The 15,844-nt window shown below is 35.1% G+C and overlaps 1 protein-coding gene and 1 pseudogene across 1 annotated transcript; both read right to left on the reverse strand.

The window, feature by feature from the left end:
• Positions 1-259: 259 nt before the first annotated feature.
• LOC123535251 (serine/threonine-protein phosphatase 6 regulatory ankyrin repeat subunit B-like) lies at positions 260-10,036 on the reverse strand (annotated as a pseudogene).
• On the reverse strand, positions 4,345-9,770 carry LOC128545970 (uncharacterized). The gene is made up of 6 exons (XM_053533244.1): positions 9,522-9,770; positions 9,071-9,139; positions 5,856-5,967; positions 5,357-5,524; positions 4,445-5,286; positions 4,345-4,359 (listed from the first exon to the last, which is right to left on the reverse strand). Exons 1-6 carry the CDS (start codon positions 9,768-9,770, stop codon positions 4,345-4,347), a joined length of 1,455 nt encoding a protein of 484 aa, XP_053389219.1.
• Positions 10,037-15,844: the final 5,808 nt, after the last annotated feature.

Here is a 15,844-nt window from a genome sequence, read left to right on the forward strand (position 1 = left end):
CTATTCACCATTACATAGTATATCAATTACTTGAACAGCATAAGCTATAGCTAAACAACTTCAGCATCAGAGATGTTTATATGCTGTTACGGATCTTGATATACGCGACCATCAGAAAATAAAATAGCGTCAGTTCAGTTATGGTAGCCAGAACTACATAAGTTACAGAGAAGTGAAGTAAAATGGGTCCGTATAAAATGCCATGATAAGGGTTTTTATTTCATGCTAACTGATGAAACACTGTGTTTCAAAAATCCATATCACTCACTGCATATCACTCACTGTAAATACCGATCTACTTGTACAGTGAGTATAAGTTTTAAATTATTTGCATCAAAACAGGCAAATTGTAGTCGCACTTTGTTCTTTACGATTCAAATTATTTTTTTCTTAATGCGCACTTCATAACTTTATGCAGCAAAAAATAAAATAAAATGGAACTTTATACCGTATGCATCTTTCTAAGCACGTCTGACGTCATGACCGTTTACGCACGTCAGTTTCCCGCGCTGAGATTAAAAATTGTTGCAAAATGCATATTTCAACGTAATTAAGCATAAAATAAAAAAGAAAATTTGTTTCTTTTTCGTGAATATAGAATATCTAACCTCAAAATGAGAACAGTTTTATAGTTTATGTAAGTATAAAGAAATGAAATAATTAAAAAGTAAAACAAAATCTCCAAAATTCCATCCGCAAGCTACTTCTTTAATACCTGTTTTATCAGAAAATCTGTTTTAATGAGAGTAGAACACAAAACTGACCGGGTTTTAGCTTTGCAGCATCTGCTCTACTGGACCATGCCGGAAATGAACCGCACTTGGATAAAAACACGCATAGTGTAAACAAAAGAAATGAGACTCACAAGGATAGTTTTTAAAAAAGCTAGAAAGCGGCTCGGTTCGTTCGTAAGGTAATATTATCTTTAAGTTAGTTAAAACTACTAGCTATTATAGCATCATATTCACTGTTTAGGATATTAAATCAGTACACTTTGATTAGATATTAAAACAACACAGTAGTAAAATTATGTATCTATCTGTATTGTCTAACTATTTACAGGGACGTAGACACTTTCATGCGCGTCAAGCCACAAAGATTGTTAGTAGAAAATAAAAGAAAATTGGGCCAAAATAAAAGTGAAAGGAAAATTAGTGATTTAAAAAATAAAAACAGAGGCGAAGTGCAAGGTTATGGTGAAGTGTGTTCAATGTTGCAAAACAGCGGCTTTGAACTGCTCAAGGGCTGGAAGGAAGGGAATGTTAGTTGGAAGGTCATGCCATAGGACTATAGTTCTTAGGGAAAAGGAATATTTGTAGTAGTCAGTGGTTGCAGAGATTTACATGTTAGACAGCGGAGGATAATGGAGTGATTGCCTTGTTAGGGGGATGAGATAATCTTCCAAGGCGATTGCAGCTAGTTGACTTGAGATTTAATACATAAGAGAGAGAGAGAGAGAGAGAGAGAGAGAGAGAGAGAGAGAAAGAGTTGCTTAGGTAGGTTGGTAAAATATTTCCTTTTTGAATTTTTTTAATTAAGTGGGATTTTTCGGAAATAAACTTTGTCTAAGGCCATAAAAAACATTAAGGGTCGGGCCAAAAGTTTAGGGTAGGGCGGGATAACGGAAACAAACAATTTATTAAGGCCTATCATATCAGTTACACAGGAGGTGCGACCAAAGTCGGATATAGCCCAACGCGCTGTCCGTCTTTTGATCGATTCTATTTGGTATATTTGAGTTTGTGTGTATGGAGACCAGACTTCGGAGCTATATTCCCTCTGTGGTCTGAACTTAATATTAATTGAATAATTCATTAATTGCAAATAAATCATAAGAATGCACAGAAAACACGTTCTTGAATGCATTAATAACAGTTAGTTATCATACCGTAATGCCATGGTTCAACATAATGCGGATAGTGTAAAAAATTCGGTACTTAATGGAGATCTGAAGCAGGGAAAACTTCAGAAAAGATTAACTAAATCTTACATATGTATACAGTATTTTAGTCGTATCAGTAACAAGAATAATCGACATGATTTTCCAGGCATGATCGGTATGCGAATAACGAAAATAATGGGTATGACCGTCGTGCGAACAACGAAAATAATCGGCACAATGGTTGTGTTGATAAGGAAAACAAACGTGCACATTGATAAGATGAAGTATTCGTAAGCATTTAAGGTAAGTGCGTGTTGATAAGAATTAGTTCGTTTAACTACTCGCCGCGGCCACTGTAAATGGAGAGGTCTGGATTGATTTGTTTTGATAGTTATTGTCCCCGGTACGTCCATCCAGGTATAACAAGATTTGCTTCAGTTAAGGTAGTTCAGCACTTTCGGATAAAACTTTTTCTACAATGAAGATTTTGATTAAACCCTGGTTTTTCAAAACTTCAGAATATACTTAGAAAATTCTGGAAATTAAAAAAAAAAGGTCGTTTGTGCTAGGCTGATTTGAAAAATTTTGACCTCCCGCAAGTTTGCTCAACCCGGAGCTAGAGGGCGTGGACGGTAGCATGCATTTCCACTACCGTGCATGAACAGGTTCAATCAAACCGAGCCTGCAACACTTTGGTTTTTGTCGTGTTGAGCGACCTGTGAAGTTTCCACTTTTTTTTCTATTTTATTATCACAACAGAGTTGTTTGTGCCGTGTGGCGGCCGTAAAAAGTCTCCCCGTACATTCAGTCAGGGCTGTTATATTTCGATCTTCTCAGATCGTTCAGCACGACTTTTATGTCGTGTTATTGGTACTGTTTAGTTTCCCAACATTACCATTTCGGCCTGGGTGATTCCAATACTCCCGCTTTCTTAGCTTTTGGTATTATGATATTGAGCAGTGTTCTGACAGGTTGTTGTCGTGTTGTTCTCACTTTAATAACTACACCGGCTTTATTCCTCAAGTTTGGCAGCTGTTTAGCGAATTCTGGATCAAATTCACTTATCACTTGCTCAGCCTGTTGTGAATTATCAACCTCATTTTCCGACAGTTTTTTCTTGCTTCTTCTTAGAATGTGGTAAACTGTATCCCCTCTCTTTGTGATGATTCTTGGGTCTGCTCCATATTGTACGAAAAGAGTTCGTATTAGCTCAAGCTTGGCCTTCTTACATGCAGCGTGGAGTGGGGTTTTTCCATACTTATCCCTTGCATTTACATCAGAGTACCTTGCCAACTGTTTTGCAATTTCATCTAGATGGAGAGGGGTAAAACCTTGCTTTTGCGGTTTTCTCTTATTAGTTCTTTCATACTCTAACAGTTTTCTAATGCAGTCTTCTTGCTTCTTCATTATTGCGAAGAACAAAGGTGTCTGACCATAGAAATCTTGAACATTTGGATCCGCTCTTAGATCAATCAATGCATTTAGAAGCTCTTCATTTTTCTTGCAACATGGAACAAAGACATGCCTTTGATAACAGATTTTGTACCATATGATGAAATACGGAGTTTGTCTTGTGTACGGTCAGCAGCGTATAGCTCACGAAGTATTTCAACGTTACCTCTAATAGCAGCAATGTGTATTGGATAATGCCCTCTATGATCTTTTACAGTCAGTGAAGCATGCTTCCTAAGTAAAAGCTGTACAAGTTCGATATTCTCTAAATCCACTGCTAAGTGCAGTGGTGTTCTTTTGAACTTTCCTTCTTTGATATTGAGTGGAGCACCAGCCTCAACCAATATTTCAATGATATCTTCATGTTTGTACAATATTGCCTTATGTAGAGCCGTCATTTTAGCAGTGTTTTGTACTCCAGTGTCAGCGCCCGAGGTAAGCATGCATATAACAGCTTCAGTCAGTCCTTTTCGCGCGGCTACAATCAACGGAAAGATTCCATTAATCGCATTTCCTCGGTCATTAACGTCAGTTCCAGGGTGTTGTAAGAACATATTCAGAAGCTCTATGCTCTTATGCATTGCAATGTAAATAGCATCTCCAGTCACCTTTGCCCCATGTCTCAGTAGGAATTCAACTGACTCTTTCTGTTTCGAGTGTGCGGCTAGAAGTAATGGGACTGAATGGTCGACATTTTCCTCTCCAACAATCTCTCTAGTGATGACTTCCTTCGCAAATACAATTGCTCCACTGTACCATGCATACCCCATCAGACACATATCAAGCTGTTTCATCGATATCCCGTAATCAAGGAAATACCCCTTCATTCTCATCACCGGAACAGAAAAAAACCTCATTTACGAGGTCCTCGTCAACAACGTAGTCAATGAACTTCTTCACAAACATTTCTGAGTTAAACGCCTTATGTTTAATGATACCAAAATCTATCCTGTTTATTATTTTGATGTCATTGTTTCTTTGTCCCGTTCTTTGTAGCGTTTGAAATTCATCTACTGTTGGAGTTTCTGCAACGGTATTGCAGTTTTTACGTAAAAGCATATTACTGCATTTTTCTACTAAGCAATGAAACTGTCTTTCCTCTAAGCTTACTTTAAAGTCATCTCGCGCGGTTTCACCAATGGAAATATACTCCATCAGAAAATCTCTAGGACAAATTTCCACGGTTTCCTCTGGCTTCTTCTTCCCGATGACCAGTCCGACCATGTCCCCAATGACATTGTGACTGAATGCATATTCTCCTGTCGCTTTACTGAAAACTAGATATCCTCCAACATGGGTATCAAGTGATAGTCGCATTGTCTCGAGAAATTCTTTATCAAGATCGTGGTCGAATATTTCTGCTATTCGTTTGATATGGTCTGAAGCAGTTTTCCTTGTCCGTAGTTCATCCCGTGATAATCGTTTATTTTCTTTGGCCCATACAGCAACAAGTGCTAAAAATTTATCCTTCTCTTTTCCTCTGTATAAAGCTTCTAAATATTTCTTGTAGTGTGATGCAGGTTTCTTGAAAAAGGCTGCTCCTTTCTGCAACATGTTTTCATTTCTGACAAACATTGAGGCACATTCGGGGAAGCCAAACAAAAAATCGTTAATGTCTTCTGTCGGCCCCCTTGAAGCTTCAACACATTCAAATATAGTGCAGTCTTCAAGCTGTTTCTCATTTTTCTCCGCTTGCATTTTAAGAATGTTAGTTTTCTCATCGTGTGTAAGTTCGGAGGAAGTAAGCAGAAGAACGGTTTCATTTTCATCTTTGAACATTGGCAAAGAACCCAGTTCCTCCTTAGATTCCTCAAATATGTAATGTCTGGATGTTATAATTACTCTCACGGCCTTTTTCTTTGCTGCTCTTTCTATATCAGTTAGGTATTGTCTCCAATCACCTACCAACTTTTGATCAAGCGCACCTGCACCAAATATGTCGTCTACTATAACTGTATCAAACAGTTTCAAAGACAGATCAATCTTACGCCAGTCAGATGGTGTGACCAACTTCAGGCTGACTCATGTGTAGCGCAAGTCTAGCAGCCATGGTTGTTTTGCCTTCGCCTGGGTGACCGGTGAGTATGACAATTTGTTTCTCCTCAAGAACTGTCTTCGCTTTCTGATAAGCAGCAGTTTCTACATATCGGTCATCGTCTTGATAGTCTTGGAAAAACAGTTCTGTGTTTGCTGAAAGAACATCGACCAAAAAGCTGATAATGATTATTAATTACCAGTTCTGCGTTTTATTAGAATGAATACCAGAAGACATTTCCTAATTATATAGAAACAATGATAACTTTCAAAATTCAATAGAAGATACATATATAGTCGTAACTGAAAACATTTGTAAAATATAAGCAGAAGTAATGTAGATTTTCGCAGCCAGTAAGAAAAAAATCTTCATGTATATAACACCTGTTGCCTGCGCATGACAATAATGAAGTATTGTCTGTGATGATTGTAATGATTTTTGGTAGTAGCTTTCAACAGTCTTTATCAGATTAATTCCTTGTCTCACCTCTTATACTCCTCATTTCTTCTGTAACTAAATCCAGTTGTCTGTCTTTTATATCATCAATTTTCTGCTTCTGGTCAGGTATATTGCATTTCGTAGCAAGTCGAAGCATTACCTAAAATATTGGAATGAAATGCAAAGTTTTACTAGTCGTTTTATATATCAAAACACTTACATGTAAGTTGGTACTTCTTTTCAAAAATGTTCTCTGTTTTGTAGTTACATGTTTCATATTAACAAATGAGGATCTATGAACGTTCTCTGGATATAGATCGTCGCCTCTTGAACAGCTATGTATTTAATGTGGTAGGTAAAGGTGGTTTTGTCCGAGACATTTTCTAACTTTCACTTAGATTGTTATAAAAATTATGTTTTTGCTGTAAAGTACGAGTGAAGTTTTGTACCTTATCGTTTAGAAAATAACAGAAAACAATTTATTTGTTGCATTATGAAATGATAAGTACTTGAAAATGTTGTAATTATCTTTTAGATACTCATAATTTTTTGAAAAAGCTTCGCTTTCAGGGGCAAACTATATATTTGATATATCTTTTTTAAATTTTTAGCAGCGCTTTATTTTTTTGCAGGTATTAAAACTTCTGGCAATAAAATATCGGAATTTGTCACACTTAAGATGCTGCTGATAAAACAAAACCATGATCACGGGTGGTAAACGCGATCCGGTGCTGGTGTTGCGCGTAAAAAAGACGAAATTGAGGTATGTGAAGTTATGATTTTGCTTAGTATCAGACAAGAATATTTTTTCTCGAAAAAAGACAAAAAAAGACAAAATGCTATTCCACACAAATATGATAATACATCATGTATGTAACATATCTGGTTTGTAATTTGATTCGGCTCCATTATCACAAAAACTCTGGCGACGCGAAGCTTAAAAAAGTATGAAATCAACAAAAATGGCAGTTTCTGACCTAATATACATAATCTGAGGACATCTGATGCTTTTTATGATAACTCAAATGTTATAAAGTAACGGATATCAAAGTTATTTGCTTCTAATTCCACTTACGAAGACATAATTGACAAAAAATCACCGGGAATGGGGTTGCGCATCGGGAATTGAGTTGCTCATATACATCATGTAAATAATGTATACGCACAACTCCATTCCAGGGGCGCAACCCTTCCCCCAAAAGCAACATTTCATTCAAGTGTATGTAATATTCATGACTGTTTTAAACGTGTTTGGTCATTAGAAGCGTCACATTTCCTGAAAGAAGGCACAAGAGTTAGAAAATTTGCATTTTTTTATGATTCCATACTTTTTTAACAGAGCCAGCAGTTTTCGTAATAACAGGGCTGATTCTTAAATTAATAATTTGATATTTCACACACTTCGATTTCGAAAACACTCGAAATTGTGTCATTATTAACAAAAACAAAACCCCACCTACCTCGATATTGTATATATTGATGTGCAACACCAGCACCGGACGTCGCGCAATCCATTTTAAGCGCATTCCCAGTGGGAATTGAATTGCGCTTTTACCACCCGTGATGATGGCCCTTTATTGCTTATCAGTGCTGTGTAGTACAGAGGCAGACAAGATAACGAGATAGATCAGTTTGATATGTACAAACACTAGACAATATATTTGTAGTACAAGTAGGGTTATGGGTATGGGGTCCTCTAACGAAACAATTTAAATATTAGTATACATTTTTTTAAGCCATTGTGCACCGAGAAACTTTGAAAACCCAACAGATTAACAAAACATCGAGTTACCTACCAATCTGAGATTTATTTTATTTGATACTATGTGATCTTTCTAGCATTCTTGCATGAAAATCTATGATGATCAACAACCATACAACAAACATAACTCACGGAGACACTTAGGTAAATGAAAAAAATAAATCAGACTAGGTTATCTTCATGTCAATATGTGTAAACACGTTCTGTGTCAGTGTTTTGTTGTCCTTATATCAAACAGATAAAAAGATATGAAGATTCGACATTTGTAATATTTCAACACAAATGTATCAGAAAATACAAACTGCTTGTAAACACTGAGGCAGATGTCGTTTTATTTTTGTTATGAGGTTCTGATAAAGTAATGAGTTTTGCTCCTTTGCTGTATTAAATTATGACTTATTTACGTCGGTCTACGGATCGCGGGGTCGTGAGTTCGATCCTCGGGCGGGGCGTATGTTCTCCGTGACTATTTGATAAACGACATTGTGTCTGAAATCATTAGTCCTCCACCTCTGATTCATGTGGGGAAGTTGGCAGTTACTTGCGGAGAACAGGTTTGTACTGGTACAGAATCCAGGAACACTGGTTAGGTTAACTGCCCGCCGTTATATGACTTAAATACTGTTGAAAAACGGCGTTAAACCCAAAACAAACAAACAAAACCGAGACGAGGCTTTTTAATAAGTAAATTCATATAGGTGTTTCAATTCTAGAAACCCAAGAAACTTGTCGGTAATATTTGATTTTGAAGCTGTATGGAAAATATCAGTGTAGCGTTAGAACATTTAACAACTACTGAACTAAAAATAATATAACTGAGCCGCACCATGAGAAAACCAACATAGTGCGTTTGAGACCAGCATTGATCCAGACTAACCTGCGCATCCGCGCAGACTGGTCAGGATCCATGTTGTTCGCTGTCAAAGCCTACTGCAATTAGAGAAACCGTTAGCGAACAGCATGAACCTGACTGGTCTGGATCCATGCTGGCCGCAAATGCACTATGTTGGTTTTCTCATGATACGGCTCAATTATATGATTTCTTGAAATTACCTTAGGTATTTAATAGCCTACATTATCTGTAATGTACACTTAATAAAACCATTTCCTTTTTCTAATTTATATCAAATAAATTGTCACCTCAGTGCAAACAAAGGTCGTGCTGCCTTTTCATTTCAATGCGCTAAGGCGAGGAAACATTCTTTTCACAAAGTAACATAAATTTTGTTAGTAAAGTGACATCTATTCGGTGTCACATCATATTCAAGAAACTGTGGGGTCTTTTACCTGACTGAAATATTACTTAAAATGCGACAATTTTGCCTTTGAAACTTTAGTTTATCTTGTCGAAAGGTGTATACAGCACCTTTTGAATACAGTGTCAATTTGTATATTTACCTATTCCGATAAGGCACTTATGTTTCAAGCTTTAGCATAATTGCATACCCGCTAAATACACAGAAAAGATCAGAAACTCAATTTAACTTGTTAACAAGCATACCTTTTCCGCCAAATCCCACATTGTCTCAAATTCCACCTGCTCAAGTGAAGCAACCTGCTTATGCTGCATCTGGACAATTAGATAATGTGACATTTATAATTAAATTTACTTTTGAGCCGGGTTATTAATGTTTACTGTACGGTAAGACTGTTTGCTGTACATCTAGATACATTCTATGCTGTAGACGACAGCAATGGTTAAATTTGAGAGTGAATGAGTTAATTACTTTGCAAAGAAGCTTACACAATAAGTAATAAAATTAACATAGAAATGAGACTTTGACTTAACATGAAGCAAAGCAAGGCAATTTTGACTAAAATGAAGCCAATCAAAACGACTGAAAACAATATCTAAGCATTTACTCAGTTTTCAAACAATTAATCGACCATGAAATGTCTTTAATTATACAATGCTGTATTGATCATTTTACGTGTTCATAAGTTTTTCGTACCTCATTTCTCAAGTTCTTTAAACGAGCAATGTCGGCCTCCTCATCAACCATCTTATCCGGTATTTTACTGTTGTCGTTTTCACTCCACCAATTCGATTTTGACTTGAGTCCACATATGTTCCTCAAAAGATAAACTAAAAGTGATACATCGAATGTATCTGAAGAAGGTGGGTTATACGGCGGAAATAAATTATTTAACTGTGTTTTGCTGAGAAGGTTGTTTTTCTTTGCATAGTTAAATGTTTTCATACACTATTGCAGCTTAGCATGGAGTTGTGGTGGTGGCACAGAATGATCAAATCTTGCCTTTAAAATAGCTGTTACTTCTTTTACAATGAGTAAATGAAGCCGGAGATAGTATGCCTCTTTCTTCTCGGGGTCAACAAGTGCTCCTCCAGCTACTCCTCCAAGTGCTCCGCCAGGGGCTCCTCCTGGTACTACAACAGGGGCTCCTCCAGGAACTAATCCTGGTACTCCGCCAGGTACTCCCCCAAAAGCCATTTTTGTCTTTTGTCTCAATCTGAAGAAAAACAATACGACTGGAATGTTTAACCAATACATGTACTATTACAAAGTCCAAGGAAAGTTGAATTTAAAACTGTCCAGTGTAAACGACAAAAAAATTGCTAATTTTGTTTTGACTCACAGTTTTCATTACTGGCGATTGAAATCCCATTGATATTCATCTATGAAATATTTAATTTACTCATTTTGATGGTAAATACGGGGAATATATTATATACTTGCAAACCAGTTCTTCTACAGCCGGCAAAACAGTTCTGCACGCTTAAAGCTGCTCGCCCTCAGTTTGGTCGAAAATATTCAATTTCATAAAAGCAACATTTTTATAACAAGAATGTAAAATGAAAAGGCATGATCAACAAAATAAGCGGAAATCTAGGTAACGTTCTGAGAAAATGGCTTATGAAAACAGTTTTACGGATTCACCGCTCTATATGGCTATATTGGAAAAATAATAAACCGTGTGCAACGCTTTACCTTTTCCTACATAACCATATAGTGCTGTGAATCCTTAAACGTTTCTGCGGGCGAGCAGCTTTAATTCATGAATTAATGATGGCACCTTATCATGCATATCCACTGGAAAAAAACAATTATTCAAGAAAAACCTTGCGAAGAAACAATATAAAAACTGAAAATACTTTACCATTAGGCACACTAGGGATCAGATCTGAAAAGTCATGCCATGTAAGGTATATGCACATAAAACATGCAATCTCAACCGTTGTTGTGCACTAACTAAACATACATGTACATGTTTCCGTACTAAATTCAAAGAGCAAAACGATATTGCTTGGACTAAGTTTACGAGTACCCAGTGAACGAACATAAGTGTAGTCTTCAACATAACACAGTTATGCATAATAATTGACTATCGACCCATTTTTAGAATTTGTTTATATAGACTGGTGTAGGCCTATGATTTATATGTAATCATTTTGTCTGCCACATATCTAAGTATGCAGAAGGTTTTGCTTCGTAAATCAGATAATTGCAAACGAATATTTTTAAATGTTGAAGTATTAGTTTCAAGTATTTTTGTTTCGAATGGGCGCGGAATTTCTGTAGGGTTCGGCGGGAACGGAAAAATCGTTCACTTTACAGATAAACTCAATGTAAATTAAGCTGACTTATATTTTACAAACATGGGACCTACATATTTGATACTCATTCCTCCTCGGCAGCAGTTATAAATACTAATGATACCATATTTTGCGAGCGAAATGACCGTCGAAGGATTGATCTCAATTTCAGACTTTAAAAATGTATGCCGACGGAGCGCGCGTCGGGTGCATTCCTTCTGGATACGCCATTGAGTTTCATTTTTCATTTTCTGAAAATTTGTTCCGACGACTCAAACCGTACTGATCAACTACTGTTTAGGGTACATTATGACTGAGCAAACAGAAAACAAAGATACAGAAATACACATACAGAGTCTATACTGTGAAAAATAAAAAAAACTTTAAAATCGAAAGTAGGAAAATTTCAGTGGTTCCTACTTTCGGTTTAAGATGCTGGATAAACGGTAAGCGTTAATTAAGCTTTGTTAAACTGTGAAAAGTGAAACCAAGTTTTACATGTTTTATGAATGTATTATACCTATATTATATGATATTCCTATCCGAATAGCAAATCGATACCGAGGAAGAAGCTTTAATGATGATGTGACATTGTTGCGAGTAAATCGATGTTGACACATGCGCATTGTAACGGTAACTGGAATTACATAATGCGGATTATGTAATATTTTGCGGCTTTCACTTACTCTAGTCTGTTCCACCGGTTTGTCTAGCAATACAGTTCTAGCTTACACTATACTCGTGACCAAGCAAACAGAATCGTGGGTAGCGTTCATTTTACATGATATTTGCATATCAGTGTGGCGATAACGTCTACGTTCCCGCAAGGGGTTTAACGTCAACGGCAGATAGATAAATAAGAGAAAGCCGTCAAACCATTGTATACATAACAGCATAGGTTGAAAATCATGTACTAGTGTAGGTTATAAGCCGTTAAATTGTGCACTTTATATAAGTTTTATTTGTATGATTCCTGCGTATTATAACATACTAATTACAGTTCTGATGTAGAACACATCGCTACAAAATATAGGCCCATTTTCAGTATGGACTTTCATCTTTCATCTACTATCTTTAGCATCTGTGTTTTATCCGGAAAAATAGTGGTGTCGGTCAGGTGAACAAAATGAAATAACACTTAAAATATATAATGGTTAAAATAAACAATATAATTGTTTATTGTCTGTTTCCCTGGCAGTGGTTCAATTGAGCTTGAAGCGGCTAAACTAAATTATCATAAACTAAAACAATATAGAAGCATGAAATTCTAGATATTATAAGTACTCTTGTAGAGTTAAAAATGAAAAAAATAATCGCGTATTATCATGCCAATATACGTTTTAGTTATTGCAATATATTTGAGACTAGTTTGCCCTTGTTAAAACGTAATAGAACAAAATTAAGAAATTGAATTTGGGTCTTTTGTACGACTTATAAGTGGGTATAAACAATTTCACCGGCAAAGAGCAAATCACAGGTAAGTGTTTTAGTATGTAATAATTAATACTTAAAAAAGCCTTACATCATGCATAAGGTAAAGCTATATAACTATATGGTCTAAATGAAACCACCATTGACTGAAACAATAGCAGGAAGGGCATCTGGGGTCTTCCTCCACCATAAAACACGTAAGTCGTCATGTGACTTAAAGTGTGCAGGTGTGACTCTATACCCAACAAACAATATTGTCTAAAAGGACTGCAATACTATAAGTGTTAAATAAAGGTGATATCGTAGTAGAAATAAAAATGTATCTGTAAGAATTTATGAGTATTCAAAGGACAGTATCATAATCAGTTACTATCTGTCACATATTGACTGTTAAGTTTATTCAATAGGAAATACCTTTTAGGTAATATATTATTAACCCACTTGAAGGAGGGGGCTCAGTTTATATACATAGTAATATTTATACTTCTCAAAGTTATTCCTTCCTGCATTACTCTTTATTTTGTCTCGCTGTGTATATTATAAAAAGTTTACATAAGTAAAACATCAAAGTGACACAAGTACAGCAACAATCGCTATGAGTATTTTAAGAGACAGCACTAAACATATAATTTACACTGGAATGAAAGTTTAATCTGACAAGAAGTGGAAGATGTACTATCACATCAAGGAAATATACTGTAGATATCGCAGGATTGAATTGATAACAATGATATTCGAGCTTGATGTGATAAAGTTATTGATACAAAAAGATTCTTATTTGCAATACGGAATATATGACATTAAATAATTAAGTAAATGACTTATATTATATAAATTATTTTGTTTGATATTCTCTGCAAGTTTCATGTATAATTAATTTATAAATCTACGTTAAGCGTAACAATATATATTATTTAAATAAATTTTAAATGTTTATTTATCATTTCTTTTTTTAAATTAATAGTAATTCCATTCATGTAATTGTAATCGATTACTTGTAATTAAGATTACATTATTTAACATAATATTAATCAATCAAAATTTAATAGTAATCGAATGTAATCAATTACATTTTAAGTCAATACCAAACTCAGTTGAAGCTATATGAGAATCCCAGAATCAATATGAAAAGAATATGAGCGACTACGAGAAAAATGGGCCAGTATAAGGTTCAATGAGGCCAGTATAGAGTTCTTAGGAGGTCTTATCATCTGTCCTTTATTGACCTTGATTATTCCCGGACAAATAACAAGGCCAGTATGAAATAATTTGACTAATAACCTATGACAAAAATGAAGAGAGATGGTGTTTTTCACAAAATAGATATTTGAAAGAACTGTATTCTTTAGTTAGTTAGTGATAAATAACGTTTGAACGTTTAATATTTAGAAAGTATTAGTAATTAACACGTCCTAAGTTGTTTGATATGTGTTCACTATCGGAAGATGTTGGATGCAATAACGGACCAAAACAAATGTAGTTTTCAAAATCGAACGAACACTAGATTTTAATATCACGTCACCATCAAGTTGAAGCAATATCAGTCACATCAACATTTGTACAACAATTATATAAACAATATCGGGCCTATATCGATTTACCAAACAGCAGAAATTGATATAGACCACATGTCGTTCTATTACATATCGAATGTAATGTTTCCAGGAAACGTTGTTTCATAAAAATTGAGGGATCAAGCATTGATTCTTCATAGCACTGCACATCAGCAGGTAGCTACAATTGGTGTCAGCATTTGGCCAAGGTCTTAAATACCCTGACATTAAAACTTTTGAACTCATAACAAATACGACAGATATTTAATTTTAAACACTATAGTCAACTTGAGTATACATTCAAGTAACACCAGTTAAAATAATAATTATGATGGGTAGCTTATTTTGAAATAATAAAAATACATTTGTAGTTCGTGATTTTCTGGGACAACCCTTGTATATTGATTCATTTGTCTAATAGTGTAGCAAACAATGAAGACTAGAAAAGAAAACTTCCTAGTATTGATAAGATGGTAAAATTATTATCAGTGAAGAATAACCTTTAATCTACACCTGTTGACACAATGGTTTTCATATTGTTAACAACATAGTCCACCGCTTATTTGTATGTTTTCTGAATGTTATATTATGCACAGCAGACCAAGTTGCATATTGAATGTTTTGATGTACAATGTATACGCGCAAGTAAAATAGTTACTACTTTTATATTCTCCGTAAAAATTATAACGATCCTCATAATAAACTAAACTTCTCGTAGGCCTAATGGTTTTTCCGGCCGTATGACGATGATTGACAGGGATGTAAATTCACCCTAAAAGGTATATTAGGTATGTTAAGATAGAATTTGTTGTTGTTTTTCAGTCAATAAATTTGTTATTTTTTAATTTATTAAATTATTTATTACATTTCTATACAAACTGTATTTTTATATCCATATTAAGTTAATGCGAAATCGAAAGTAACTACTTTCTGTTTTAAAAGTGAAAAGTAGATGTACTGCAGTACGGTTGTGATATACTTGACAACTTTTTTAGCACGTCTGGGTTTTGAAAATAAAATCTACAAAGCAATGTTGTCATTAGTCAAAATATAAGAACGATTAGGGACAAAGTGATAACATTTGACTGTCGCTGTCCCGACATGTCCAAACTTATTGGAAATCACCATTGAAATCCATTGGATAGGCCTTTGTAAGAAGTTTTTGTTTTTATGACAACATCTCTGCTAATGAATTTATGTTGACATTAAAACAGATCTATTTTTGAATACAGATATTTTGTAGTTTGTCTCTGAAATTTAAACCGGTGTCAGGGTAGATAAATGATAACATTCCTTTCATGCAGAAAAATGTATACCTGCAGAACAAACTTTAGTATAGCTTGGAAGACATTTGCTTGGTATATTATTGACTAGCTGAAATTACCTAGTACATTCCAAGCCCGATAGCTATTCTTAAATTCCACTAGCATTTAGCTTGTATGCTTGTCTAAATTTGAACCCTGGGCTACTCTAAAATATAAATCAGGTATCCCGATAACATGGATACGCCAAATGAGTAAGACTTATGTCATGGTTATGTCGTCCTTGATCATCACGATCGGCGTGGGTTAAGATTTTTGTTGAAAAAATCAGTTTTGACCAGTAAGGCTTAAAATACTATTGCTGAATTAGAATATGAAGATCATGGGGTCATATACATGCTTATTAAACCACTTGTTTTCTAGTCAGTAATGGAATATGAATATATTCACAGGCAGAAATTCATATTGACATG

The sequence above is a fragment of the Mercenaria mercenaria genome, unplaced genomic scaffold (genome assembly GCF_021730395.1).
Source record: "Mercenaria mercenaria strain notata unplaced genomic scaffold, MADL_Memer_1 contig_2162, whole genome shotgun sequence".
In the NCBI taxonomy this organism is placed as follows: Eukaryota; Metazoa; Mollusca; class Bivalvia; order Venerida; family Veneridae; genus Mercenaria; species Mercenaria mercenaria.

Excerpts from the sequence above, each read along its gene's own strand:
- LOC128545970 (XM_053533244.1), bottom strand. The coding sequence starts at position 9,770 with ATGAAAACATTTAACTATGCAAAGAAAAACAACCTTCTCAGCAAAACA. Across the intron at positions 5,525-5,855 it reads AGAAATGAGGAGTATAAGAG|CAAACACAGAACTGTTTTTC; the intron begins GTGAGACAAGGA and ends ATGTTCTTTCAG. Across the intron at positions 5,287-5,356 it reads TAGACTTGCGCTACACATGA|TTATAGTAGACGACATATTT; the intron begins GTCAGCCTGAAG and ends TGTTTGATACAG.